Source organism: Arvicanthis niloticus, chromosome 4 (assembly GCF_011762505.2).
Source record: "Arvicanthis niloticus isolate mArvNil1 chromosome 4, mArvNil1.pat.X, whole genome shotgun sequence".
Classification (NCBI taxonomy): domain Eukaryota; kingdom Metazoa; phylum Chordata; class Mammalia; order Rodentia; family Muridae; genus Arvicanthis; species Arvicanthis niloticus.
In genome coordinates this window covers 107,673,741-107,701,651 of record NC_047661.1, presented here as the reverse complement: position 1 = coordinate 107,701,651, position 27,911 = coordinate 107,673,741, and the positions used below count along the sequence as shown (strand labels likewise).

Here is a 27,911-nt window from a genome sequence, read left to right as displayed (position 1 = left end):
AGGTCTAGGATGTCTGTCAGTGGAGTATTTACCTTTATCCCCGGAAGTCCAGGCAGCCCAGGCAGCCCTGGTTCACCCTATACAGGAAAATCACATAGGATTATAGAGCCACATTTACGCAGTCACAGTATCAGAAAAAAACATGGCAAATGTCTCAGCTGAAGAGCTTCTGCAAATAGAAATATATACAAGGGCTGAACTGGAGTGATTAGTTTGGTGAGACTACTCAGCTCAGTCCACTCTCGACTCTGGGCACTTGGCAGGTTTTTCAGGCACCTGCCTCTTCCTGCAGTTCACTGCCCCGAGGCATCTCTAGCAGAAGGCCTGGGAGAGGCGTGGAAGGAGGAAAGGCTGCATTTACTATTCCTTTGACCTATCCCAGGGCCCTCCCCACTTAGATAATGGAGAGACAGTTGGATGAACAGATGGCCATAGGAAAACGGTCCACACTAAGCACACTGCTCACTTAAAAGCATAGTAAGATTTCCTTTCCATTCCTGAAGGATGAGAAGACAAATAAACAGTTAAGAACATACTTGGCTCCAGCCTATATGCCTGACAATTGCTAGGTTACGGTGACCCTGCTTAGCAGTGCTGGGCTAACGGTAGCACCCAGCTGTTCCCGAATGCAGGTCAGAGATTAAGTGGTATGCCCTGGGTAGGCACACTGGAGACAGGCTAAACCTTCTCATTTTCACAGAATTGTCTATGTTTATTTTAAGCACAAGAGGTTACGGTGCTTAAAAATTCTCTTGAATGATGACAGAATAAAGGAATCAGGAAAAAAATATTACACTTGCCACAAAATGTTATCTATTATCTGTGGAAGTGCCACTGAAGGTAAATGACCACAGAGTTTTGTGATGGTCACTCAGAGAGGCGGTAACCACTTCTGCAGAGGGAGAGGATCCAGGAGGGTGGGAAGAAGAGGAAGAAGAGGCATGTTTTGTAGCCTAAATGCTTCCATAATCTTTAATTTTTAATTAATTATGTTTCTATCATTGTGCTTGGGTGTTTGCCTGCCATAGCTCATGTGTGGAGGTCACAGGACCTGTTTGAGGGTTTGGTTCGCTCCTTCCACGTTTGTGTGGGTTCTGAGGGTCCAGTTCCAGTTATAAGGCTTGGCTAGCCAAGTGCTGTGACTGCTGAGCCATTTTGCTGGCCCTTGAATAATCCTTAACACAAGAAAGCCCACTCAGAACAACTGGATCTTCCATCTCTACTGTCAGCCCCAGTATTATCATATTAAGCCTTTAGATATTTTCTTAAGCTGAGTGATGAGACAAAATGGGGAGGTGCTGGGTCTCTTGGTCCTTCTTAACAGTATTTTAGGAATGCAAAAGAAAAAGCACTCTGCAGAAGTGTGCATTATAAATAAGACTTCAATGAAATTAAACTAGAGAAGAAAGGAATGCTAACTTGTATATCATTCCGTCCCAAGGCCATGTGTCTAGGAACACTAAGCTTCACATAGGCACAACACCATACATTGCTGCTCTCATTTACCCTTTAACCAGTCACATCAAAAGGACCTAACAGAAAGGGCTTGCATACATATTTTATTGAAAGTTATCTTTTGCTTTAAAAAGAATATGAGTTTTTTGAAAACAGTAAACTGCATAAGAATATATAACCAATAACACTCAAGAGTCAGTTTTCCCAAACGTATGATGATATCTCATCTGAAGCATGTGTGAAAATAAATAGGTTATAATACTATTTTCCAATAAGAATCTCTACCACTCCTTTCTCTACCAACTTAAAAGGACCACATAGCCACTTTAAATAATTTATATGCACATGTATACATGCTTAACACATACAGTGTTTTCTAATGAGAAAAGTGTATACATTTTGGAGGATAACACACAAGATAATGAAATGTGAAACGATGGATGTTCTACAACATGTGTGTATGTGTATGCACGCAGTTATTCATAAGTGTTGAATGTTGCAGACTTATCTTTCCATGTTTGTTTGTATTTAATTCCTGTTCTTAGCAAACATAATGAGAGATGGTAATATCATTAATGTTGCCCTTATGGAACACCTCACTTTTTTTTTTAGTAAGACATTTCTTTCTAAAGAATTCTTTATCTTTGCATCCTGGAAAGCTTACCTACCAACTAGGAGAAAGGGTTTTTAGTTAACTCTCCTTTCCATGTCTATGCCATGGATCAAATGAGTATGTTAGACGTGAGTCTTAAGAGGCAGATTGTGGTTTTATTTATATTTCTGATTCTTTTATGTTTCCTCTTTAACTCCCTGTTCTCCAGCCTGAGAGCCTTTTAAACCGAAGACTCTGTTGGAGTGGTCCTCAGTACCTGTACAGCTCATGGTTCCCTTCTGATGCAGAACCAAGTGATATACTTCTTCAGAGTTACAATGCATACTTTTAGGAAAGGTTAGGAAGAGCTGTGTGGTGAAACACAGTTCATACCTAACAGATCTACAGAGACCTAACAAGCCAACATGTAACCCTAACTCATGTCAACCACACACGCTACTGCGGAAGCTGCAAGAGAAACAGTGGGAGGAAACGAATCCTCCACAACGACAGTATTCTAGATGAACACTGGCTGGGATCTCAATGGATGGTTCATCCCGTGGCTTGGGTCGTGTTCTATTTTGCACTTTTCTGGAAACACACCTAGATGTGGGAACTAGTGTGCCCTTGAACACCACGGCCCAGCCCTGCAATGGCATGAAACTGCCGTGGATGTTATCCAGGACTGACAGTACATCTGGGTTTGTTTGCTGGTTTTTGGCTCTAAGCAGCAAACATGGAAATCCTCTGTTTTCAATGTTCAGGGAATTATTACCAGAATCTGATACTAGACAGAGGCAGACATACAACAATGGGAAGGTGAGAGTATGTCAGGGAGGGCAGAATCTGAGTTATACATTAACAAAAGGGTAGTTTTTGTTTCAGGTCACTATCAACCCAGACGGAAGTTCCTTTCAATATAATTTATATCTATTCTTTGATAGAATGCAAAGAGAATCCAGCATTTCTGCCTACCAACTGTAAATGTCTACAATAAATCTAAGTTATATTTATAAATGATTATAATAATGCAATATTTTGCTAAGTAACTGGTGGTCAATTTGGTTTCTGTACTCTGGAGACGGTGGAGCTTACACAAGAGTACTGTGGCTTGTTTTGGCTTGTGTTTTAGAGACCCTTTGCAGGTGCACTCCTCTCTTTTACTTACAAAAATTGCCTATTTATTTATTTATGTGTGTGTGAGTGTGTGTGTGTGTGTGTGTGTGTGTGTGTGTGTGTGTGTGTATAAGCCAGAGGAAAACTCTTGCACAATTCATTTCTCTCCTTCCACCATGTGGGTTCTGGGATCAAACTCAGGTCATCAGGGTTGGCAGCAACTCTGTGATGGTTACCCACTCAGCCATCTCACCCACCCCTCCCTTCCTTTGACTCAGGCTCTTGCTAAGCAAGGCAAGTGGGCACTGAATACCAGGTCTTCCGGCTGCAAGTGCTGGGTTAGAGGGTTAGAGGCAGATTCCACCCAGCCTGGCTCCTGCTGACGTTTATTTTAAAGCAAATCACAAATTTGGAGAGAAATTAAGCCAAATCTTTAATTTCTAAAGACTATGGGACTTAAAATCATATTATTTGAAAAGTCCAGTTGCTTTTTCAAAACAAAGCAGACCATGGATCTCTATTATTAGTAATTCCAATATTTTCTTTTTGAAAGTTCAGAGGGGTTGTCTGCTATGGTACTCATGCAAAAGTCTGTGAAGGGGAAAATGAGCATGTTCAGATATTCATCCTTGTCTATGACCATCCTATAAGAGGAGGGGGGGGGAGAGGAAGAGGAGAAAAAAGAGAGTCACATGTACAGAAAAGTTTGAGCAGTTCCTTAAAGAGAAAAGTCAGCCTAAGGGGAAAGGCTGGGTATGTTTGTGGAAGGCTATCACCACTGACAGGAGCCGTAGAAAGAACACTGTGGCACCTGAGGTTCATCTCCAAAAGGTATTTCAAACATTTCACCAAAGTCCATTGAAGAGTGACCTGTGGGATTGCCTGTGTGTATCTGCTACTAGCAAAGAGAACTAGGATGTGGTGCTCTAGATTAGCCAGGAAGAGGAGGAGGACAGGCATTATTGCAGCTCACTCATTTAAAATGTTTTATGTGGATTCTTGATGTAAACTTGGAAACTAAAGATCAAGAGGCAGATCAGAATAGTAAGAGTCACAGAGTTGTGCTTGACTCTCTGTCTCACCCAGACTTGAGCTGATGCATCAAAACTCTGAGGCTCTTAGTTTTAAGAGAAAAAAAATTATTAGAGAAATGTTTAAGAAACACAAAAACCTTCTTAAAAATTATTTCCATCCCAGTTGCTTAAATGAAAGCTCTCTTGATGGCTTCAAGAATGCCAATGATACATCAGACTCTCAACTTTAGGTTTCAAACCACTGCAATAAGATTTGTTATCTTTCTTTCTCTGCCAATGAGGTGCATCTATGTCCTAATTTATATTCTATCTACAACACCAGCTACCACCGCACAAAAGAAAGGGCATAGTTTTTGGGAATTTATCTCATGGAATTCACATCTTCTTTTGTCTCTTATGTGAGGTTTGGCTATACTGGGACTTGAGACCCAGATGCTCTGCTGAGATACTGCTAACATTTGTTTCCTGCCTCAGACTCAGATAGAAAAAAATAAGTATAAACATATTCAGTGCAGAAGCACAAATGAATTTTCTGTATCCAGAGCTCAGTTAGTGAAACTGGTACAGCTAATGTTGCTAATTAACATTTAGTTCCTTAGACGAGTTTAGTTTCCATAAGGCAACATTCCTGGCACAGGTTAGAGTCACACACGAGTCAGCAGGAAAACATCAGCCATGGAAGGAAGAGGAGGAGGAACATTTAAAAAGAGCTGTCCATCATTCTCCATTGAGATGGTTTAGTGCACACAAGATAGAAACATGCAGATTACCTTTAAGCATGCAAGACAACTAGCTGGCATTCCAACTCAGTCGAGATTTGTTAGTTTCAGACAGCTGAGTACATACACAGTTTGTTTTCATGCTTTGCTATGCTTGGCATCAAGACCGTTTAAAATGGAGAGAAACCAGTAACACGGTGCAAAACACGAAAAGTGCACCATTGTGCAGTAAACATTTCATTATCAGATGACAATGATGTGAAACACTGGTCATGGAGCAATGCAAAGGACATACCAAAGACAGAGAGACATTATTACCTTCTGCCCCGGACGACCAGATTCTCCAGGTTCTCCCTGGCCAAAGAAAACCAAATATGAAACATGTAGTCTTAGAAGAAAAATTGAAAACCACTAGGCCTTTGGGGGGTTCTGCAGTAACGATCCGACCTCCCACTCGATTGTGTGTATTTTGTGAACATCGCTTTCCTACTCTCCCACACTACACGTACGGAAGTTGCTGTGAGCTTGCCTAGTACTCACACATAAATATATATTTCTTGGAAACTAATGAACTATGGGAGAGAAGGTAAGCCCTCTTATTAAGGCTGCTTGGGACTTTTCCCTGTTGTGTCTGGAAGCTGTTGCCAGAGAATTGGGCCAGAGCTGTTACCACTAATGGTGGTAAAGTGAAGAGAAAAGAGACTCATTAAGTCAAAACCATGATTTCCATTGTACAAACATATGCAGGGCCATAGTTACCTTAATTCCTGCAGCAGACGATCCGGGGTCACCCTAAAATGAAAGATTATGTCATGAGTACTGAGAAGCAACACAAATACATAGGCAGCCATTACCCACTCTGACGCTTAGAGGAACTCTATGACTGATGGGCCCAGCCATTATATGGTATCAGCATGTAAGAGAAACCATGACCCGCTTAAAATCATGGGTTTACTTTGAATGGAAACCACGAACACACTATATTTCTTGAAATAAATAAAAGTATACAAGCATCAAACTATTTCCTTAATAGGACGCTAAAAATATATTCTGAAGCAGTGAATTTAGGCACTTAAAGCTTTCTGTTTTCTCAGCTTTTGGGATTTATTAATGTCACCAGCTATCATTTACAGGGAGTTCCTGCCCTTCTTGGTCTTTGGAAGGTCAAGGTTCAACAGATGAAGTTGAAGGGTTAATGATGTTGAGTTGAAAAGCCATGCTGCAGATGAGTTTGTTCCCACCGTGAAGCATGAACATGCCTTTTCCTGATTTCCGGTCCTCGCACCGTAACTCGGTCACTGGGAAGACACTGGATGAATGATGACTTGTGGGCAATGGGAATTTGTGGAGGGGCTGAAAGAGCCTTGAGAGAGAATCTGACTTTTTAACTTTTTAAATCGATTAAGACATAGTTCATTCTGGAGCCATTTTGAGTGACCATGCCCAGGAATACAGATTTAGGGTACCCCAAACTTCATGTTCTAAGGTGGAAGCAGTTTCATGAAGCTTTATGGCTTTTCAGAACACGGAAAGTCATAAATCAAGGCCAAGTTTAAAATACATTGATGGGTACATCAGAGAGGTGGTTACAGCCAGATGGGGGAAGCTTTTCTAAAGGCCTCAGATGCTGTCTGATGCCATTCTAAGCTTCTGGGTTCGTGGAAGGCAGTGGCCTGCTAAGTTAATAGTTTCCAAAAGGTTTTTATCTTTCAAAAACCTTTAAGGTTTTTAGTTAGTTGTTAGTTCTGGAAGGATGTTAGTTTGAACACAGAGGTGGGTAAAGAAATGGCTATCCAAGAGGGATCTGGGTTTAAAAAAGACACCGTGTTTGTCCAGATTTCATTCAGGATGACTCCACTCCGAGAAGCACACTCTCATAAAAATAGAACCAGTGCAGACAGGAATATGAGGAAGAGGTGAGCCTGTTACTTGTTTGTGAATGAGGCAGCAAAGGGCCTCGATTCTCAACCTCATTCTCCGTCCTCTCCATCCTACGAACATGCAAGAAGGAAAAAGAAAAGGAAAGGCCTTGGCCATTCGTGACTATCAAAGAAAATGAAAAGAAGGAGACCAGAGCAGAGTGTCCCTCAGTTTTCTCATCTGCACAGATACTCAAGTAGCCCCAAGGGGTCTGTTCCCTTGTTCTAGAGTCCAGAAGCCACTCATCAATTTGTTTGACAGACAGACAGACAACAGACAAACAGACAGACAGACAGAGGCCTCAGGTCCCTGTGCACTGATTAGCACATGGCCCCTTTCCTCCTTTCTGTTCACATCTTCCCACGATGGTGCTTCTCTTGCTCTAGGTCTTGGTTTACATGGATTTTCCTCAAGGAACGCTTCACTGATTCACCCCCCTGTGAGCACACGCTACTGTGTAGCTTCGTGTTTTGTTTGGGTCTGGCACAGCTTGTGTTATGTTTGTCTGTTGATATTGCTTGCATATCCACTGTCCTGGATGTCAGCAGACAGACCCTGCCTCTGCTTGCATTCTGTGTCTGACCCCAGTATATGCTCAACACACACCCAGGGAACAAGTGAACGACTGTCTAAAGAACAGGTTCTTACAAATCGGGTAAGCAGCTGAGGATCAAAATGAGAAAGGGCTTTTAGGAAAGAAAAGAAGGGGGGGTGGGGGTGGGGGAAGACTTAGAAAGGAGAAGGAAACAATAAATTTAGTTTGTTGAGAAAAAAAAGTACACATGTGACTTCCCTTGACATCTGTAATTGCCATTACCCAAGAAAAAATTAAAACGTGGCTAAACAAAGATGTGGACTCTAAATATTGTATGAACGCGTCTTCTCTTCCCAGCCATTAACATTCAAACGAGTTCCAAATGGGGGGTGTAATAAATGTGCCGAAGAAAATAATACTTGCTTCTATTTCTACTACACTAAGTCTGGGACCCATCAACATTAATGAACCAGTTCGCAATATTTTGCACAATGTGACCTTTGTATTAATAAAAACAATTTGGCCTTGCAGAGCGCCTTCTGTCTTATTTTTACATTAAGTGCTCATGCAGTTGGGATGCCATAGTCACTTCCACTCTGTGAATGAGGAAACTGTAGCAGGACAAGTGGAGTCAATTATGAGCCCCCTCAGCCACCCTTCCCAGTTTGCTCCTCTTATTAGACTAAGGATTATTGGTTTCCATAATATTGACTATGGACCATCAAGGTTAGAGAAAGAGTGAAAATGAAAGTTGCTTGTATTGATTTTGGACCTTTTCCCCTTAGCATTTTAATGGGAAGTGTTTGGCTAGCCTACTATATAAGGATAAAGTCTAGATTTTGTTCTCACAGAAATCAGATGCAAAGGAAAGGCCCAGCTGTGGAAGGCGGGTTTACTTGTGGAAATCTGAGCTGCTTCATTTGATGGAAACTCATAGTCTGATCTTCATTCCTCTTTTAAAGATTCAGAACAGTGAATTCTCCAGGAATTTTTGTGACTTTTAAGAGCAAGGCAACTGCTGGTTGAGATGATGCTCCAAGTAGCTGAAGTAAAGCTGGAGATGTTTATAATTGTATCCCCAAAGTTAAAGTAGGAACCGGCCCTCCATCTGTGGTTCATACACATGTCACTAGTCAGTGGGGTAAGCCACACATGGAAGAGTTTGGTGAGATAAGTGAACTTGACTTTACTGGTTTTTTGTTTTGTTTTGCTTCCCCCAATACCTCTAGAGACAGGGTTTCACTACATAGACCAGGCTGGTCTTGAACTCACAGAGATCCACCTGCCTCTGCCTTCCAAGCAATGGGATTAAAGGCGTGTGCTACTATACCCAGTGATTTTACTATACTTCACTTTTAGTCAAGAACAGGTTTGGTATGTGATTATTTTCAAACACAGTACTAGGCAAGTAATTAAATATGTATATGTTAATAAAGTCGGAATAAACAAATGTAGGGTACAGAACCTTTCTGCCATTCAATCAAAATATGAAGTTATTCAAACTGAAAGAAAAATATCTTTCAAACAGCATTTATTATTTTATATCAGTGTTCCAGGAAACTTGACTAGTACTGGGAGCAAAACTGACAGACTGACATCATAAGGTTTTTGGGTTGACTTTGGGGACAAAGGATGGAAGATTATGCTTTAAAAATGATGTGCTTAGGTATCAAGTTATGACAGTTTTGTCAATTTGACAAGATAGAAGCACTTGGGAAAGGAGTTTCAAGGAAAAATTGTTTAAATAAGGTAAGATTTGCTTAAATGGGTTAATTTAGGTAGAGTGACCCACCTGAATGTGGGTAGTGCTATTTCATGGGCTAGCCTTGGAATGAATGGGAAGGCAAGACAAGAGTGTGAGATGCACACACTCATCCATTGCTTTCTGCTCTTGACTGCACGTGGAATGTGACCTGCTGCTTCAAGGCTTAAAATCTGCCCACAGTGATGGACTATATAATTTCAAATTAGGAGCCAAATAAACCCTTTCTCCTTGTTTTGTTTTTCTTAGGGGATTTTATCACACTAACTAAAATTTAAACTAGACCATATCCTATGGGTTTGGGTTTGCTTGTTCTTTTTCAAGTGTGCTCAGTGTCCAGTCAATAAAGAAATTACCATAAAGTACAGTACCTATTATGAATAGAATTACAGAGTGCCATTTAAGTATACAGGGGATGACCTAAGCAGTTTGGGAGACTAAAGAGCTTTCCCAGGAAACGACTTGCAAATCCAAGCTTCAGAGGATGGAAGACTGAACAAAGCTAGAAAACAGAGCTGTGGTGATGAGGAACTGGGAAGAGGAAGGCTGAAGGCAAGCATCCAAACAGAGGATGGGCTGGGCGGGATTAGAGAGGACCAGGTGCTGACTGCCCTGGACTCTCCCCTGAAACAGGCCTCCAGGTGTGGGTAAGACAGGTTGGTGGGTAAGAGCAAATCAGACATGCCTTGGGAAAGGCCAGACGCTGGAGGATGCTAAATGAGGAGGCAGTGCATACACAGGACTGGATGCCATGGGGGCAAAGCAAAGCAAAGGGCCAGCCAGCTCATGCCGATAGAGTAGATGGAGCTCTTGACTTGGCAGGTAACACACCGTGCAGGGTCCAGCAGTGTGGTCCGACCCTTCAGTGCGCCATAGGGACACCTGCTTGCAGTGGATAAGAAGTCCATTTCAACATTTGTGGCACAATCAATACTCCAAAGAGTAGAGTACGAAGCTTCCATAGTAACTTTACATGTGATCGAAATCAGTCTTTGGTAGGTTACTCTTAAGCTGACTGTACTGTGTTGCTGGCCACGTAGAAGCCCTGGCCCAGCCAGTGGTTTTATGGTCCCCAGCATTTCCAGATGACCAGTCTGGAAAGGCTCAGATCACTTTACCATTCGAATGTGCAGAGTTGGATCAAAAGGGGGAAAAGATCCATTAAAGTGAATCAGTCAATGACGTAATTTACTACATCAATAGCAAAAAAAGAAGCTTAGTTTTTTAACCCCTGCAAGTTGGAAAGCGATGAATGAGTTTCACATACTGAAGACAAAGGCCACAAGAAGCGTGTTTCCAACATGCTGGAAACAAATTATATGACAGGAGCAGGAAATGTTTAAAAAACACATCAAAAATTATATTCCAATCACTACATTCTTGGGACGAATGCTGCAGGTCAGGTTACATATTATACACGTTACGGGTTGCTATTTACAACCCCCTGTTTAGAACATTGAAAGTTTATAGAAACGATTTCCGCTTTAACTGAGGCATTTCTTGTACTTAATTTTGGCTGAGCAGTAAAATTTTTTAAAAGAGAGAGAGAGAGAGAGAGAGAGAGAGAGAGAGAGAGAGAGAGAAAAGAAAAAGAAAAACAACCATGTCATTGATTTTAATTTCCACGTGGTAGGGAAAGTTAGTATTTATTGAGAGTTTATGATGTGTGTGTTAGTGTGGCCACTGATCTGCATTACTGTATAAAGTAGAAACAACATTCCTTTGAGACCACTTGGGTCCTTTCAAGAAAAAACATTGTTTTACTATTACAAAATTAAATTTCAAAACCTGTGTGAGTAAAAAAACAATTACTGGCCTGTGTTCCAAAAATGAAGTTTTAAAAACACTTCTTCTAAAGCATAAAACACTCTACTGAAATTCACAAAGGTACAGTTCAAAATTTTATATATTATTTTGTTGTTTGAAGAACCTGCCTTCTGTGTACAGTATTTCCTTTGTCTTAAGCAGAGGCTTCTTACTATAATCAAATCTTGCTGGATACTTATAAGATTGGGCAAGGCATGGCTTTTACATTTTAAAATGATCTTTTAAAAAGCCAAAATAACAAGAATATCACAAAATACACGAAAACAACATGATACCCAAATCACCATGCCCAGAAATAAAATTTATTTTGTCCGTGGTTTCACTCATTTGTTTTACATGTTTGGGGTCGGGGAGGGCTGAATTCTGCCACAACAATAGAACCAGGGAGTTGCACCGGAGACTGTGTGGCCCAGAGAGCCTAAAATATTAATTTATAGAGCAATCTGGTTGATCTTTGCTTTTAGATAACAGGATGGAAGCTAAATAAACCATCATCCAGGTTTACACATCCAAGGGTTTCAAGCCCTGATCTGAGAGTGGCCAGGAGCACCCATGGTTTTTATTAGCACCAAACACTTTCACATCATCTTTGACTACAACTTGAGATTCACATTTGACAGAGGAAAAGATGCAGCTCTGAAACAGGGATGCTAAGGGTAGTTCATAGAGCATGGAGGCCAAGATTCACCTGCCAGCTCCACAGTGAAGAATTATCTGGTCAGTACCGTCAACAGTGCGGAGGCCAAGACACCCTGGTCTCCAAGAAACTGAGAATCTACCCTAAGCTCAAACTGTTTCTCCAACACCAACAGTTGCTACTCAGTGACATTAATTTGTTTCCACCCCATGCCATATTTGTATTAATATTTATGAGATGGAGAAAGATAACTCGCTATATATTTTACGAGCATGTTTTTATGACTAACCATTATCCATCTGTACAGTCATAATTTTCAAAATGGAGCAGCTCCACTCTCGACTGTAAGCCTGAATGAGTAATTCTGTCTTTTGCCAGTTACCTTGCTTGCTTCCCACTAAAGTACATGTGCTTTGATTCCATATTCAACTTCTTAAAGGGTTGTCTTCCCAGATCTGAACACATTGTACAGATGAAGAAAAATATCCTTTCGATGTCACAGTGTCATGATGTCATGGATGTCAAATCACAAACTTGAGCAAACACCATAATGACAGACTAGTGGGATAGAGGAGAGGAAGCAGAGACAGACCGAGGAAGCATGCACTATAAATGTTAACCAGTGTTTCAAAGACCAAGGAGGGGGAAGACGTCAGAGGACGAATGGTATCCAGACTTCCTGACATAAACACTGCAGTCAAGTGCTATTAGCTTAAGGCTAAACTTTCAACTTTTATCCTCCACTGATACACTTCCTTCTAAAACTAGAACAAACTAAATCACTTTAGGAACGCTTGCTCTTGGTCTCCTCGAAGACACACTGATGCATGAGTGTGCTTACGGCTTGAAAGAGTTATTGTTGGAAATTTACTTATTTTCTAGAAATTTTGACAAACCATTTTGCCTTTGGAATATTTAAATCTGTGGATAGGCTATGAACAGTCACTTTTTATATGGAACTGTTTTCTAATCCGGGACGTTTCTCTCTGACCCTGTCCTTCCCATCTCCCCACTCCATCCGCATTCGATAATATTCTTGCTTGTGCACACACCCTTCCAGAAATCACAAGACTGTACCTTTTCTCCTGTATCACCTTTGGGACCATTTTCTCCAGCATCTCCCTGAGAAGAGGACAAAGTGACACACTTAAATATATTGGAGACTGTAAAAAGAGAACATTCTCCATTGACTTCTCCTTCAGACGCACCCTGTTACACTCTACTGTAATTGTTCACAGAACCAGTGGACTTTAACTTGGCCTGCTGATTGATGTCAATACAATTACTTTTATCACACTGGGCATGGCTGAGTCCTTTTAAACACCACAGTATTAACACAAGGCAGTGACTTACCTGTCAGCCTTCTTATAGTTGATGTGGACATCAAGCTTCCCCTTCTCAGTGTCATTGTTTCCTCTGTCCAAAGCTCCCCATAGCACTGTTCTCCTGACACTTCCCACACCGTGCTATGGCACTTCTGTTTGCTACTTCTATGTCCCTTTCCAGGCCATGCCAACCCCTTTTCCCTACCAGTAGTATAAATTTTATTTGTTGTCAAACCAGAGCTGAGTGGCTGCTGTGGCTTCCGAAGCCTGTGGACTGAGTAGTTATCCATTTGGGGTTCTATAGATGGCAACTCATAAAAGGGAATGTTTATATTTTTATTAGAGAATGTCTCTCCTACATCACAGTAAACTGAGTTAGGAGGATGTCTTAGGTTGGGTTTTATTGCTGTGAATAGACACCATGACCAAGGCCAACTCTTATAAAGGCCAACATTTAATTGGGGCTGGCTTACGATTTCAGACATTCAGTCCATTATCATCATGATGGGAAGCACAGCATCAGGCAGGCTGACTTGGTGCTGGAGGAGCCAAGAATTCTACATAGTGATCTGCAGGCAGCCACGAGGAGACTGTCATTCTACACTGGGCCAAGCCTAAGCATAGAAGCCTCAAAACCCAACCCCTACACTTCCTCCAACAAGACCTCCAATTAGTGTCATTTCCTGGGTCAAGCATTTTCAAACCGCCACAGGGGATGTATGCTTCTTTGGTTAATTCCCCATTCCTCCAGTGGTATCTCCTTCCTTCCCACAGGCAATGAAATGGGAAAAGTTTTCACTTTATCTCAGTGTTTTGCCCCACTGAACTGCAAATGCTTTAATTTAAGCCTTATAGCATGCTAGAGAGGAAATGTCATGGAGTTTAGATTCAGTAAAACAGTCTGGCACTGGCACTCAGCAGGCAAATGCAATGCTCTTTGTTCTCAGTTTCTCTTGGGTAATGTTAAGAATAAAGATACACCATGCAACTGGTAGACCAAAGCCCTGTACTGTGTTGAGCATCTCAAAGCATACCGGCATCCCCCGGAAACAACAGTCCTCACTGTTGGAGGTTCCGGGTCTTTGGTGTTTGTGGTGCTTCTATGGTGAACTGCTCTTTTCTCTAGCCTCAGGGGAGGCCATTTTCCACCATTTAAATATATCCATGAAATAAGAGAGAGACTAACAGTTGTGGTTTTTTTTTTTTAAGAATGAGAAAATAGAAGAGAGAGATATTCACTCCCCCCTCCAGAGTTCCTTCTACCATTTCAAATAAACAAGAACTCAACCTACTTGGGTGCCTGTCTGCAGTGACAGATACTCTATAAGAAGGAAGGACCCTATCTGTGAACCCAAGATGGGTGTTCCCACCCCAATTTCTTCATGAAACAGTTATTTGATGACTAATTGATTTCAAGTTAATCACCATGAGCTCATTTGATGTCATAAAGCATACTGGCCATGTACCAGAGGCAGTGTCAGTAGGTGGCTTACTCGCATGCGTTTTAGAAATTGTCTTGAAACTCCCTTTAAAACACCAATCTCTTTGTAGGGAAGCTTGGTCGAGAGGGTTCAGAGCAGTTGTGAAATAAAGATCGTGACTATCTTTTCATGGATGGCCCTTTACACCCCTATTTTGCTGTTCTTCCAATTTAATATTGCCTTCCCTCTGCTTTACAATGCTGAAAAGTACAGTTAAATCATGGACTGTTTTCTTGATCTTTGGTAAGCTTCTTTTGCAACCAGGGCTATGGTATTTGTCAGAAAGACTGTCACTTAGGAAGAGTACAATGTATCCAGGTAGCTCTCCACTCAGAGACACACCCAAACACCATTGGCAGTTGGCAGTGGTGGGAACTTGTGGTATGAACAGCACCAGGCACAGTAGGAGGCCGAAAACTCCAGACAGGCCTGCAAGGAGTACTGAAAGCATCTAAGGGGGATTAACCCACGACCTCTTACTTGCCATTTGTCCCCTTTCCTGGTTTGGATGAGGATTCTTTGTGGGGTCACTTTCAGATAACTGGTAAAGGTAAACATCTGTATCCTGCTGACCTTTTACCTTGAGTCTTCAGAAGCAGCAGAGAGAGCTGCAGATATTTAGGAAGGTATCAGAATGCCATTAGCGAGTATGCAGAATGTTTTTTTTTTTTTTTTTTTTTAAAACAGGGCTAGAGGCTTCTGAAAGCTGCTGTGAAGCCTGGCATACAGTGTCTGTCACTTCTACACTCCCTTTCGACCCCAAATTCAAACATTGTAAGAGGAAAAAAAAAACCATATATTTCCCCCCACTATTTGGCAGTCTGAAAGACAAGCTAATGAACATTTATTACCTCCTTTCAAATCTTCACTTATAACTATCTGTCCATCTATCCGTCCGTCTCTTTACCCATCCATCCTCTCACCCACCTAGTTCAGTTTGGGTGTAGCTTTGGAGAAGTGGGGTGATGAACAAAGGCAGAAGCACTTTTACCTTTTCTCCTTCTTTTCCAGGTTCCCCCTGAGCACAAAAACAGAGATTGTGTGGTATTAGTGAAGAGCTAACTAGTAAGGCAATACCAGACAAAGCAGATATAGACCATGAGCTGGGTGTACCAGGTGGACTATACAGGGCATTGTCTAGTGCGGCTTTAATTTCTATATAAAAACAAGTTGCAAAAGTATCCAGAAGAACTGGGCCCAGAAACCAGTACTAACTTTATTCCTGACTTCTTACTTTTCTAAGTATAATGACATATGCAGTAGATAAGAAAGTCACCCAGGAGTTGGCTGGGACATTAAGGGGGAACAACGGTGTGGCTACTTGATATCTTTCCAAACTCCAAATCAATAAGGGGGTTAGCATGCCCTTCCATAAAGCTGTCTATTGAAGAATGTTTTGATGCATGGACTACTTCAGGGCTGACCTCTGGAACAGTTCTGCCATCTATATTCTTGGACATGATCATAAGTGCTCAATGCAGCACTTGCACCCCTTCACAGCATCATCAACTCCATAACATAACATAAGTAACACATTGCAGATCAAGATAGCAGAACAACACAGAGCTTCACTCTGTAAGGTTCCTACTAGAAATGGTGACCAGGAATACATGTGGCCTAAAATATGGAACTGTTCTTGGAAGAGAACTGCATTTTCTCCTTAAGGGCAGGGGCTAGATAGGAAATGTCCTAAAGTACCTACACTTTGTGATGATATTTTCTGATGGGAAGCTTGAATAAGCGTTGCCATGAGATCAGACAGCTTAAAAAACGGCGTAATGAGATGATTGTGGGAGAAAAGAAAACCAAATTGAAAGAAAACCCACTTTAGAGGTAAGCTTGGAGGTGAAACTCTTTTCATTTTCTGGAACTCATCCTGGCCCCTGGCTTTCTGCATTTCTGGTGACCTACACCACTCAACATCCATTCTGAGAGCTGCATTGCCAGGCAACACAGGAACGGTGCTGGAATATGCCTCATGCATTAACTCCCACCCTTGAGCTGTTTAGTAAAGTATGAGACAGGGAAGAAGACAGAAGGTGGCTAGAGTCCAGAAGAAATATCTTTGTTCTACACTAGGACAAAAGAAAGGGTGAGTTTATGAGTTTTAGGTCTGCCCACAGCACCTAAATAACAGCAAGAAGTGTAAAATCAGCTGACAGCATCTGTGGGTACAGACCCTCACCAGCACAGCTGACGGGATTAAACATCAGTTTTGTACTTCAGGGGGTGTTCACTCATCAAAGGATTTGGGATTTGTCTGTCTGCATGGCTTAAACTAAACTGTCACCAATCTCTTTTGATTTAATGGATTCATTTGTTCTTCAAGAAACCAAGCAAACAGGCAATCCAAAAAAAATATCCTCATTACATTTTTTCCCTACTTAGTAATTCAAACTATATCCATTTTTAAATTCTCAACACACCACATCTTTATTCTGTTCTTTGTCTGGTTAACTGGCCATGTTGTGTAAAAGCTGAAGGTGGCCAAATCTTGAGGAAAAGCCATCGCGGTTCTGTAAACATCACCTGTGGTGGGGCTGGTTAATATGTACATTTTAGGCAGAGTGAACATGACCTATATTTTCACATCTTATTAAGGGGTAAAGTGACGGTAGTCATTCTGAGGCATTTCTTATGCTAGTTAATTATACCATAAGATATATTTCTTTAGAACTGTTTTATGGATGTTTTGCTTGCATGTATGTCTGTGGAGTTACTTACAGAGGCTCATGAGATGTTATGTGGCTATGGAGAATTGAACTCAAGTCCTCTGCAAGAGCACCAAGTGCTCCTAACTACTGAGCCATCGTCCCCTCAGCCCCACAGGAAAGTTTTTAGACAGCTGTATATCCTATGTCTTTTTTTTTCCCTGCATGTCTAATGCTAATGACAATTGTAGCCATAATTTGGTCATTAGTTACAAAGTTCTATGACAGCATATTATGCTGTCACTGACAGAACATTCTATCCAACTTCAACCAGAAGAACAGTTTACAAACTGTGACAGCTTACAGCCGTGTAGGAACCATGCAGTGGATGGCTGTGCTTGACTGTATTTCTACCTACCTTTGGTCCTGGTTGTCCACTTTGCCCTGTTGCTCCAGGGGATCCAGGCTCACCCTCAAAACAGAAAGTATACATTACTAAGCAGAATAAGCCCATCTAGCACATAATACACATGATGAGAGGAGTTGGCCATTTTAGAATGAGCCAGAAAAACAGAGAGTAAGTAGCTATTAGAATAATTAGTCCCAGTGTGGCCCAAATATTTACATGCTTGAGAACAAAGTATTTAACTGGGCAATTTGCTTTGCGTGGTTCTGTCATCAGTAAGAAAGCTCAGCAAGGAGTTATCAGTGATGCTAGTAGCTAATACGGTTCTGGGTACCATCCAACTAGTACTGATTGAATGAATAAAGCCCACTTGGCAGTGATGAGCTCTTGGTGGAGAACTTGTCAACAATCTATTGGCTCAGTTAACTAAAGACTAAACCAGTAGATTCTTTTCTTATTAAACTTAAGTGATCCAGATGTAGATTTTGAAAAAATCTAATTTTTTAAAAAGTACTTTATTTATTTATTTTATATATATGATGAGTACACTGTAGCTGTCTTCAGACACACCAGAAGAGGGCACCAGATCTCATTACAGATGGTTGTGAGCCACCATGTGGTTGCTGGGAATTGAACTCAGGACCTCTGGAAGAACAAGCAGTGCTCTTAGCCGCTGAGCCATCTCTCCAGCCCCCAAAGACCTATCTTTAACCAGGTACCTAATTTGCTAAAACACATTTTGTGGAAAAGCAAAAAAATAAAAAGGCTTTGCAAAAACGGTTTTACAATTATGTTGTGAAAACAACTACAGCAACCAGACTTACTCCTCGCGGTCCTGCAGGATCGTCGGCTTTGAAGAGAAAGGTAATGGTTGTTAGGCTAGAAAACTCTGTTTCCAGGGGATGGTGGTATATACCATCTCTTCTGAACCAGTGATTGTTTTCCAAAAAGGTGGGAGGAAAGCAGCAGCAGTAACAAAAAAGTCCAAGTCCCTTGAAATGTCCAGGAACAAAAGACACTGTGTCCCTTATGTCCCTTATGTTCTCATGTGTCTCATACATCTGTCCATCTGATTTAATTCTGAGAGTCCTTACTATGTGACTGACTTCTAGACAGCTTTCTTCTTTCCACAGACAAAAGTAAAGTTGCTTCTTAGTTGACTTAAGACAGTGCCTATTTTAACTTTAAGAGCAGGTTTGGGTCCTCTACAAATTTGATTCATTTTAAAAACCATTTCCCAAGTGACCTGGTATCATCTTTGTGGTTTTTTCATATTCAAAATTATGTATATTAATAACAAATATTTTTCACATTTCATCTATTTATCTCATTGTGTGTGTATGTGTGTGTGTGTGTGTGTGTGTGCATGCACGTGCGTGTGTGCATGCAAATGCATGCACCCACAAGCCACAGCATGATAAACTGGAAGTCTGAGAACACCTTGAGGGGATTGGGTCTCTCCTCCTATCTTGTGAATTCCAGGTATTAAAGTCAGGTCATCTGGTTCGGTGGCAATCACCCCCTTCCCTGTTGAACCTTCTAACTGGCCATGAAGTATTATTTCTTAAATGCCACAATCTTTACATTCATCAGTTCAGTTATTATAACTTGCATGAGGCAAGTTTTATTTTTATCTGTTTTATAGGTGTTGAAATTAGGGCACAGGGAAATTAGCACTGTGTAGATTTATAGTCAAGATTTGCACTAGCCTAAGACCTAAGAGGCTGTGTGGAGACAGACAGAAAGACTCGTGTATACACACACACACACACACACACACACACACACACACGAGACAGAGATCGATTGTTTGACACCCTCTTTATCATCTGAGTCACATGTTCCATCTACAAGTGGCTTTCCAAAAGGCACAGAAACCTGAGGTAAATATAACCCACACAAAGATACGTGAACCACATAACCTAGGCCTGTGAAGTATTTCACTCTTGTTCTGGAGTATAATTGCTAAAGTCTTGACCTACTGGAAGAAATTCTGATTCCTACATAAAGTCATGTCGTAACTGTAAGTCTTGTGTTTTCTTTTTGTTAAGGTGACAAAACTGTTGACTTACAATAATGAGTGAAGGTTATTATGGGAAAGTTTTGATATACTATTTGGATGTTAAACAGCTCAAGAACTTGGAAACACAATCCAGCCTGAAGGATGGCCATCATTTATCATGCTATCAGAAAAGAGCTACCAAGTCTGCCTTCAAAGACCAGGCCACAGGATGCTCTGATGTCATAACTCACGGTGCGATGTGCAGAGATGACAGGGCCAGGGAACACTGCAAACTCTGTTCAGACTTTCAGAGAATAACCATGGTAGCCAGAGTCCAACAAAACAGGCTTAAAGCCCTGGATCCAGGAAAAACTCATGCTGAGATGTGAAGTGGAAAGGAAAAATATTGCTTAGGTAACTGCATATTGTTTCCCTCAATATATGAACCCCAGGGGACTAAGAGCTGGGCTCGGTCCCTCATTGTTCATATTGCTAAAGGAGCATCCAACGTAAGAGGAAACTAAGAGACGAGACTCATAAGCTTTCTCCGTGGGAGTTACTCTCAGTCTGTCCTGTTCTCGTGGTCGTTTTTACTTACAGTTATGTGTTTCTAAGCAGCTATCAGCATGTTCCATAGACTAATGTACTGCGTTTTTATCACCATGCCCTCCCCCCGATTTGTTTCTACAGAGTACTCATGATTATCTTATGGATGGTTTGATTAGCCTCTATCAGAGTGAGGTGTGGCCAATCCTTTAATTAATTCTGTATTGCTGAATACTGTTCAAAATAACTATCTCTGGAAATACGATCATATTTTCCTAGCAAGTTCTTTACTTATGAAAAAAAATCCAGTATTTATTTGTAGCCACTGGGAACATTTTAAGGCATCAATTGTGTGCTTCTAAATTGCTTTCAAAGGGGGTTCTAAATTTTCTTTCCTTTTGAAATTTTCATGTGTATGACTGTTTGTGTGCATGTACATGTATGTACCAAGTGAGTACCTGTGCCTACAGAGGCTAGAAGAGGGTGTTACATCCCCTGGATTGGAGTTACATGTGGGTGGGTAACACTACATCCCCCGAAACCACATAGGTGTCGGGTAGCAAACTTTAAGAGCATCAAGTGTTCTTAATGCTGAGCCATCGCTCCTGCACATACCCCCATTTTTTCTTTTGTAGGCATCCATTTTTTATTTTTCATGTCTTTGTCAGTATTAGCCATTACAACTTTAACAATTTTTGTGACTATTTCTTCTGGTGTGTGTGTGTGTGTGTGTGTGTGTGTGTGTGTGTGAACTATTCTCAACACTGTTGGACTACTTACCCATCTATTTTATATTTCTAAATATAAACACCATGGACGTTCTATAAACAATACTGTAGTAAAACAGCAGAGGAAATCTTAACTGGGAAGATTTTCTCTACCATAGTGGAAATTTTAAGGTGGTCCCTGGAATATCATTCACCTCCGTAATTAAACTGCAAGTAACCTGGACTGCCATTTTGGGATGGCTGGCTCCTTTCATTTTGGTTTAAGCCAAATTCTCTTTAGAATGCTAATATAAAACACCACTCAAGGCTCTTACAAACCATGTCAGGTACTGCTACTCAACAGTACAGTGGGTGAATCCTGAAGGATAGAAGGGGATATAGTTTTTCCTAGAGATGTGTGCTAAGGGCAAGCCGGCCATCTAGCTGGAATGGTGTTCATTACTGCTCCAGTTACAGTGGTTTCCCATCCTGTCAGTGAGAACTGATGTGGGTTTTAGCTTTAAGTTCTCAGTATAACATAACATTGCTTTTATCATGTTATAACAGAGTTGGTACATTTTAAGACTGTACTGTCTTTATCTAAATAGAAGAAGAAAGTAACTTCAAGGAACAAGGATCAGGTATTGGTTGGAAAGGGCAGTGGGTCCAATGTGGCCTTGGTCTCTGGAACTGCAGATGGCAACTGGGGTGTGTAAGGTTAAAACAAGACATGCTCAGAGTGGGCAAGTTAAGAGTCTGAGAGACAAAGAACAGCAAAGAGGCAGCTGTGAGGACAGACTCCAAGTTACCACATTCCCAATCTTGCTTTTTTGTACCTGAGCATCTTGTATCTAAAACTCACTCAATTTACCATGTTTCTTTCCAGCATTAAACATCGAATTAGATTAGGGAAGCATCCAGTTGGCTCCCAATACTTCTACTCTAGGTCTAAGACACAGGGCAAATCCCTTGTACTTCCACAGGGCTCAACATATCCTCTCTGAAGTGTAGGGCTGGATTCATTGCTCATTCCTTGTAAGAGTCAGTATTATCATCATTCGCTACTGAACCACAGATGTTAGTTGTAGATCCGTATTCCTCAGAGATTGGATTAAATTTTACTTTTAGACCCAGATTCTCATGCTCTGGAATCCAAGCCTGGCTATTCTAGTTGTTTGCATGTTTTCCTTTGGTTTCCCCAAATTTAGATGTGTGGGCTATCTCTTTCATGCAATGAAGAAGTCTAAACTGAGGTCTGGGGTATGGGGGAGGGAGGGTTCATCACAGGCGCAGCCTGTCTCTGGCTCACTGGCTTCTTTCTCCTTCTCCCATCTCCCCTTCATCCTCTCTCTCAGACCATCCTGGGAATTCACCGTCAGTGTGGATCAGCTCATAACATTTTTAGCTTCTACTTGACACTCAACACCTGTTTTTTTTTTTTTTTTTTTCTTTTCTTTTCTTTTCTTTTCCCATTCTCCTTTTCTGGAGGCAGAGGGGGCTTTAGAGAACATGATGAAGTGAAACCCAGCAATCTCCTCCTGGACAGTTAGGTTTTTGTTATGCATCAGAGGACAGGGCATCCCTGTAGGGGAGGTTTGTTTTGTTTATCCCATCAGTACACTTCTTCCGTCAAATTAGGATCTCAGACCTTTTTGGCAATATGATATTAATTAGTAGAAAAGCGGACAGATGTGCCAGCCAGGAATTTAATACAAGTATGCTGCTTCATCAGAGCATTTGTTGACATGGCCCTTAAGTGGATTGAAATAATAACTTAAGTAAACCTACCAACTTTAAGGAAAAAAATCTCTAAAATTACAAATATCTTAAAATGTATAAGAGGCCACAATAAATTAATAAATCTCAGCACAAGCTGGTTTTGGGAGAAGTGTACTCATCAAGAGCTTAGATTCCTGTGCTGCTGATTCAAAGAGCCATTGATGCAAAACCATTTGGAAAACAGTACTAGACAGCAAAGAGATAAGAGTTTAAATCACCAAAAATGCTGGATTAAGTTCATCTGGATACAATTTACATATAAGAGAGGCACTGTTTGCGTTGGACATACTTATGCAATGTGAAGATTCAGTTGGGACTACATCCCTTATTTACTGTCTCGCATGGTACCTCCCTCTTCCTCTTTTCTTCTCTTTTCTTCTCTTTTCTTCTCTTTTCTTCTCTTTTCTTCTCTTTTCTTCTCTTTTCTTCTCTTCTCTTCTCCTCTCCTCTTCTCTCTCTCTCTCTCTCTCTCTCTCTCTCTCTCTCTCTCTCTCTCTCTCTCTCTCTCTCCACAGCCTTAGTTCTCACTGGGCAGAGCCTTGGTGGTTATGTACTGTGGTGGTTTGAATGAAAGTACACCACTCCCCCCAAGCTGGACTCATAAGAAATGGCATTATTGGAAGTGTGCCATTGTTGGCATAGGTGTGGTCTTGTTGGATGAAGTGTGTCACTGGGGGTAGGCTCCAAGGTTTCAGAAACTCAAGCCAGGCCTTGTGGCTTCCTGCTGCTTGTGGATCCAGATGTAGAACTCTAAGCTACATCTCCAGTACCATGTCTGCCTGCATGCCACCATGCCTCCCACCATGATGATAATGGACTAAACCCCAAGTAAATGTTTGGCTTTATAAGAGTGATCACGGTCATGGCATCTCTTCACAGTAATAAAACCCTAAGACACATACTAATCCTCAGCCTGGAAGCTTTGCAGACTGGTGTTCCCCAGGAACTACTCTGCTCCTCCCATTCTTGGGTCTTCACACTTGGGAATATGGGCTAGCAAAGTGACCAGTGCAGAAGCTGGACACTGGCAAGAATATTTACCCTTTCTGACCCATGCTGTCCTCATTTATAACTTAGCTCATCACAGTACCTACTTCATAGGATTGCTATAAGGACTCTTAGCTGATATGCATATAACACTTAAAACTTTAGGCGATGAATAAGTTTAGCAATTATACAATTTCTGTTCTCTCTACAGATGAGAAGAACGTGCTGAAAGAAATGAAGCTTCTTATAAAGTAACAGCAGCAGTGTTGCTTCACATCTGGATGATGGGTCCCAGCCCATCGGCAACTGGCCTAGTGTAAAAAGTCAGATGGAAGCTTAACCTGATAGGATTTTCACAGTAGATAATTTCACAATTTTTATTTTTTAATACTAATTTCAAAATGAAGTATACCCTTCAGAAGTAAAAATGAATGATATAAGAATAAGTTTGGTGACTGATTAGGGGCAGAGAATTTGGAGAAAAATTGTCGATGAAAAGGTGAAACCCACAGTGGTTAAATATTACAGTTTTAGACACAAAATTTTAAGACCAACTTTGTCCAGCATTTACCCTGATTGTACTGCAGCAATATAGCAAAGTTTTCTCTTCCTCTTGTCAAATCCTGTGAGATGTTAATTAATGCTTATAGCTACCTATTTAGGGTAGTATCCTCTATCCCTTCCTACTGGGCCAGGCTGCCCTGTATTCCTCTGCCAAAGTACTTAACAGCATAGCAATTTAATAGACATTGGGACGTTGTTTCTGTAAGTCTCTGTGTCCCATCATCTTGGGATGGCATCCATAGCTTTCATCTCAGAGCTCAATGGCGCCTGGACTTTTAAGTGCTGAGTAACTGAACAGTTGAGGAAAAGAGTGAACGGATCAATAGGCACATTTAAGGGGAGTTTTGAAAAGGGCTCTTCCAAATTATATACACAATTTAATCAGATCTAGTGAGTATTTCTGTGTTCTCTTCTCTAAATACACTTTTTTAAATGGAAATGTCAGGAAAGCGGGCTTCAAGATGGCATGATCTGTTCAGTTAGATTGGTCTGGTTATTCCGTTTTGTAAAACATCCTGTGAGGGGCTTCCCTTCTCTCCCTCTGCCAGTCAAACTCTTAACTGCTTATTCTCCTTTCTTCCACTGTTTTTATCTATGAGACTGATGGCTAGCATTCAACATTGGAGTAACATGCTTATATGAAGTTGAGGGGAGCAGTGATTTGGAAGAAACCATCGCTCTGCAGCAAAGAAGTAGACTCCTCTCAGTGCTAGGTTCTCCTCCAAAAGATTTAAAATTAATCATATAAAAGATGGGTATATCTTTAGTTTCACTTGAGCTGAACTGAATGAGAAGTCAATTCTAGAGTAGAGTGGGCAGTATATGGAATGTCTGAGACTGTATCAAGCACACTTATGGATCAGTGATCTTACTATGGAAGAATGAGTAATGGGCAATGAAGATGCTAATGAGAAAGGATGCGTGTTATCATGGTTACTATAGAAACAGTGGTCTTAGGCCCTTGGAATTCTAATTTACATAATCTTTAATTTCAGAAGATAGGAAATGTAATAAATATAATTTAATTCCCACCGTTAACCAATGCAAGGAGTAAATTATTGTAAGATAATCTTCCTGAGCCATTAACTAATCAGGAATCAGAAACCAGCCATTTCTTTTCCTTCACTATTTTTACTTAATGGACAACAACATAAAATCACAATGAAAATAGCTCACTGGCAAGTTTTGCTAAAGAAAACTTTTAGGCTACATCAAAGAGACCTACAACATATCAAAATCCTTCAAGAATTCACTTCAGAGTCTGGGAGTGTGCTAGAGAGTGAATCTTAGCCACACACACGCCGGTCACACACTTATTGCTCACCTATATCTCCAGGCCTTAATTCAGGCTTTTGAAATGATTTAAACAAGAACGACATTGTGTTTAATGGCTACACTGACTGAATCAAGCACAAAATATCAGGTTTGCTGTGTGGTTTAATTGTGTAGCCTTGAATCAATGGCTTGACCTTTGCAAGTCTGGAAGCTTCAATTTATCTGCTCTCTAAATATACTTACAATAAAAAATGTCATTAGAAGCATTTTGTGAAGACGAATGTCAGCTAAGAACTATGAGGCTCCTGGGTAAGAGATGAAACAGCATTCCAAATACCATGGCTACGAGCTAATGAAAATTTAATGTTGCTTAAAAACCACACAGCTATCTAGGGTAGATTCATAGACGATACACTAGTCTCAGTTTTTTATGATATACTAGTCTCATTTTTTTACATTATGTTTCAAATCTTAAAAAATATGATCTAGAAAAGTCTTTGAAAATTACAGTGGCCAAGATCATCTGACATTCTTCTTGATTTAGCAAGAATCCTTATGATTCAGGACTCTGAATCATTTTCACAGCAAAAAATAATTTGCTTTTAATCATAAAAAACAGTTGAAAGTCTTTTTTAGTGATAAATAGATAAGGATTATATATATAATATATATAATATATTATAATATATTATAATTAAAAATATATAATATATATAATATATATAATATATAATATATAATATATAATATATGATATATGATATATGATATATGATATATAATATATAATATATCATATATATATATATATATATATATATATATATATATATATGCTGGGTCTCTCATGTACTGCTTAGCTGTTACATCTTTCTTTTTTCAGAGCATTTACATTAATTGCTACTCAAATAAATTATTCTGGTGATGGTTTACTGTGCTTGAGCCAAGTAAGGTAAACATGTTAAAAGAAAATAAAATTAAGGGATTTAAAATAACACCTAATCTGAGTGTAGATTTTGAAAAATTGATATCCAAATATTCTAACAAAACTGTTGAAAATTTCATAAATTCTGTCAAATGAGCCTCCAGTTTAATAATGATATTTTAAGTAGCCTACATGTCTCTAAAGGGTACTTCTCCAGGGATAGGGTTTAACTGAGTCGATGTGTTACATCTGCCTGTGTGCAGGTCAATCATAGCATACAAGTAAAGTGTTCCTTATAGTTTAAAGCAACAAGACCTACACATGAGACTTAGAAAACATATTTCTGTGTTTAATACAACTAGTGGCAACTTTTCATATTTTAGGTAAAGTTTTGCATGGCATCTGCCCTGTTTTGGCTCCTGGAAACCAGCACAAATTATAGAAAACTAGCTTTCAGAGTTGGGAACAAAAGATGCTAGAAACTTGACTAGGCAATGTGACACAGATGATATTTTGGGATCAGCATCTTTAGGGGATAGTCCTTTCTTTTATTTCAGAGATAGAGCTACATCTTATGCTCAGAGAGGAAAGGATTCTTCAAAGAACACAGGATACCACCCCAGGGTTGGAAATGTTAACAATAGTGACCACACTTCTGACATAATATATGATGTGTCCTTTTTCCTGTACATACAGGGATCATTTTGACTACTCATGCTACACTGGGTAGAAGGTCGGATGGAAAGGCCATGAGACAGAGGGAGATTCTAGCTTCACTTTGTAATTCTGTGTATTAATTTTTATCCTATGTTGACTTCAAGGGGTTCTTCCTTTTGCTTGGGTTGAAGTCTGATACTCCCAAAACATGGTAGTATAACTAAAGATACTGAGCACCTATGAATAACATTGACTTTAGTTACCTTGTCCGGATAGCACTACAAGGCCTCGTGTCTTTTATACCAGAGTCACAACAAGGTTGCACAGTATGCCCAGACAAAGACATGGAGAATTCTCCCCCAGGCTAGGAGGTCCTGTTCTTTGTGCCGTGCTATAATGCCCCCGCCCCAACTTTTTATAGAAGGTCACTTAGTATTCCTCTACAGGCTGATGCCAGAAGGTGCTACGTTAGACTAAAAAACTACCATATCATTGTTATGTATGTCTCTTTACTCAGTACAATATAAAAAATTGGAAGACTATGATGTAAATACACGCTACTCAGTCTTCATCAGTTATACACCCTGTATAGGTGGACATTATAAATCTTATTTTATGGGCCACAACACTTGCAGAGAGTAAGTCTGGCATTGAAGAGTCATTGGTCTTTCCATACCACGTTGTGGCCTTCAATGGGCAGTGACCTGTATCCATGTGAATACACTGAGATTATCAACAGCATTATTGAAACTATCTCACAGGTACATATCAGAGTAGGCAAGGCTGCTAATTAAAGTGACTAGTATCTAAAATAAAATAATAAATGTAAAGCTAAGTCATCATCAAGTTTACTGTCTAAAACCAATTATGAATTTCGTCAACCTGAATGGCTTGAAAATGTCTTCAAACAGTTTCTTTTGTCCAACACAAAAGACATTCTTTTTTCCTGTGTAACTAGTTCTTTCTTTTTTTTTCACAAATTTCCAAAGTCTTAGAAGTTACTACCCTC

General features: G+C 40.3%; 1 protein-coding gene across 2 annotated transcripts in view; it reads right to left on the bottom strand.

Annotated features, from left to right (window-relative positions):
- The window catches only part of Col25a1 (collagen type XXV alpha 1 chain), a 383,527-nt gene that overhangs the window by 66,979 nt on the left and 288,637 nt on the right, over nt 1-27,911 (bottom strand). For both annotated transcript variants that reach the window (XM_034501180.2, XM_076933258.1), the window contains 6 exons: nt 17,473-17,526; nt 15,395-15,421; nt 12,675-12,719; nt 5,676-5,708; nt 5,235-5,270; nt 33-77 (listed from right to left, as the gene is read on the bottom strand). In XM_034501180.2, the coding sequence (XP_034357071.1) occupies nt 33-77; nt 5,235-5,270; nt 5,676-5,708; nt 12,675-12,719; nt 15,395-15,421; nt 17,473-17,526 (240 nt within the window). The remainder of the gene's footprint in view (nt 1-32; nt 78-5,234; nt 5,271-5,675; nt 5,709-12,674; nt 12,720-15,394; nt 15,422-17,472; nt 17,527-27,911) is intronic.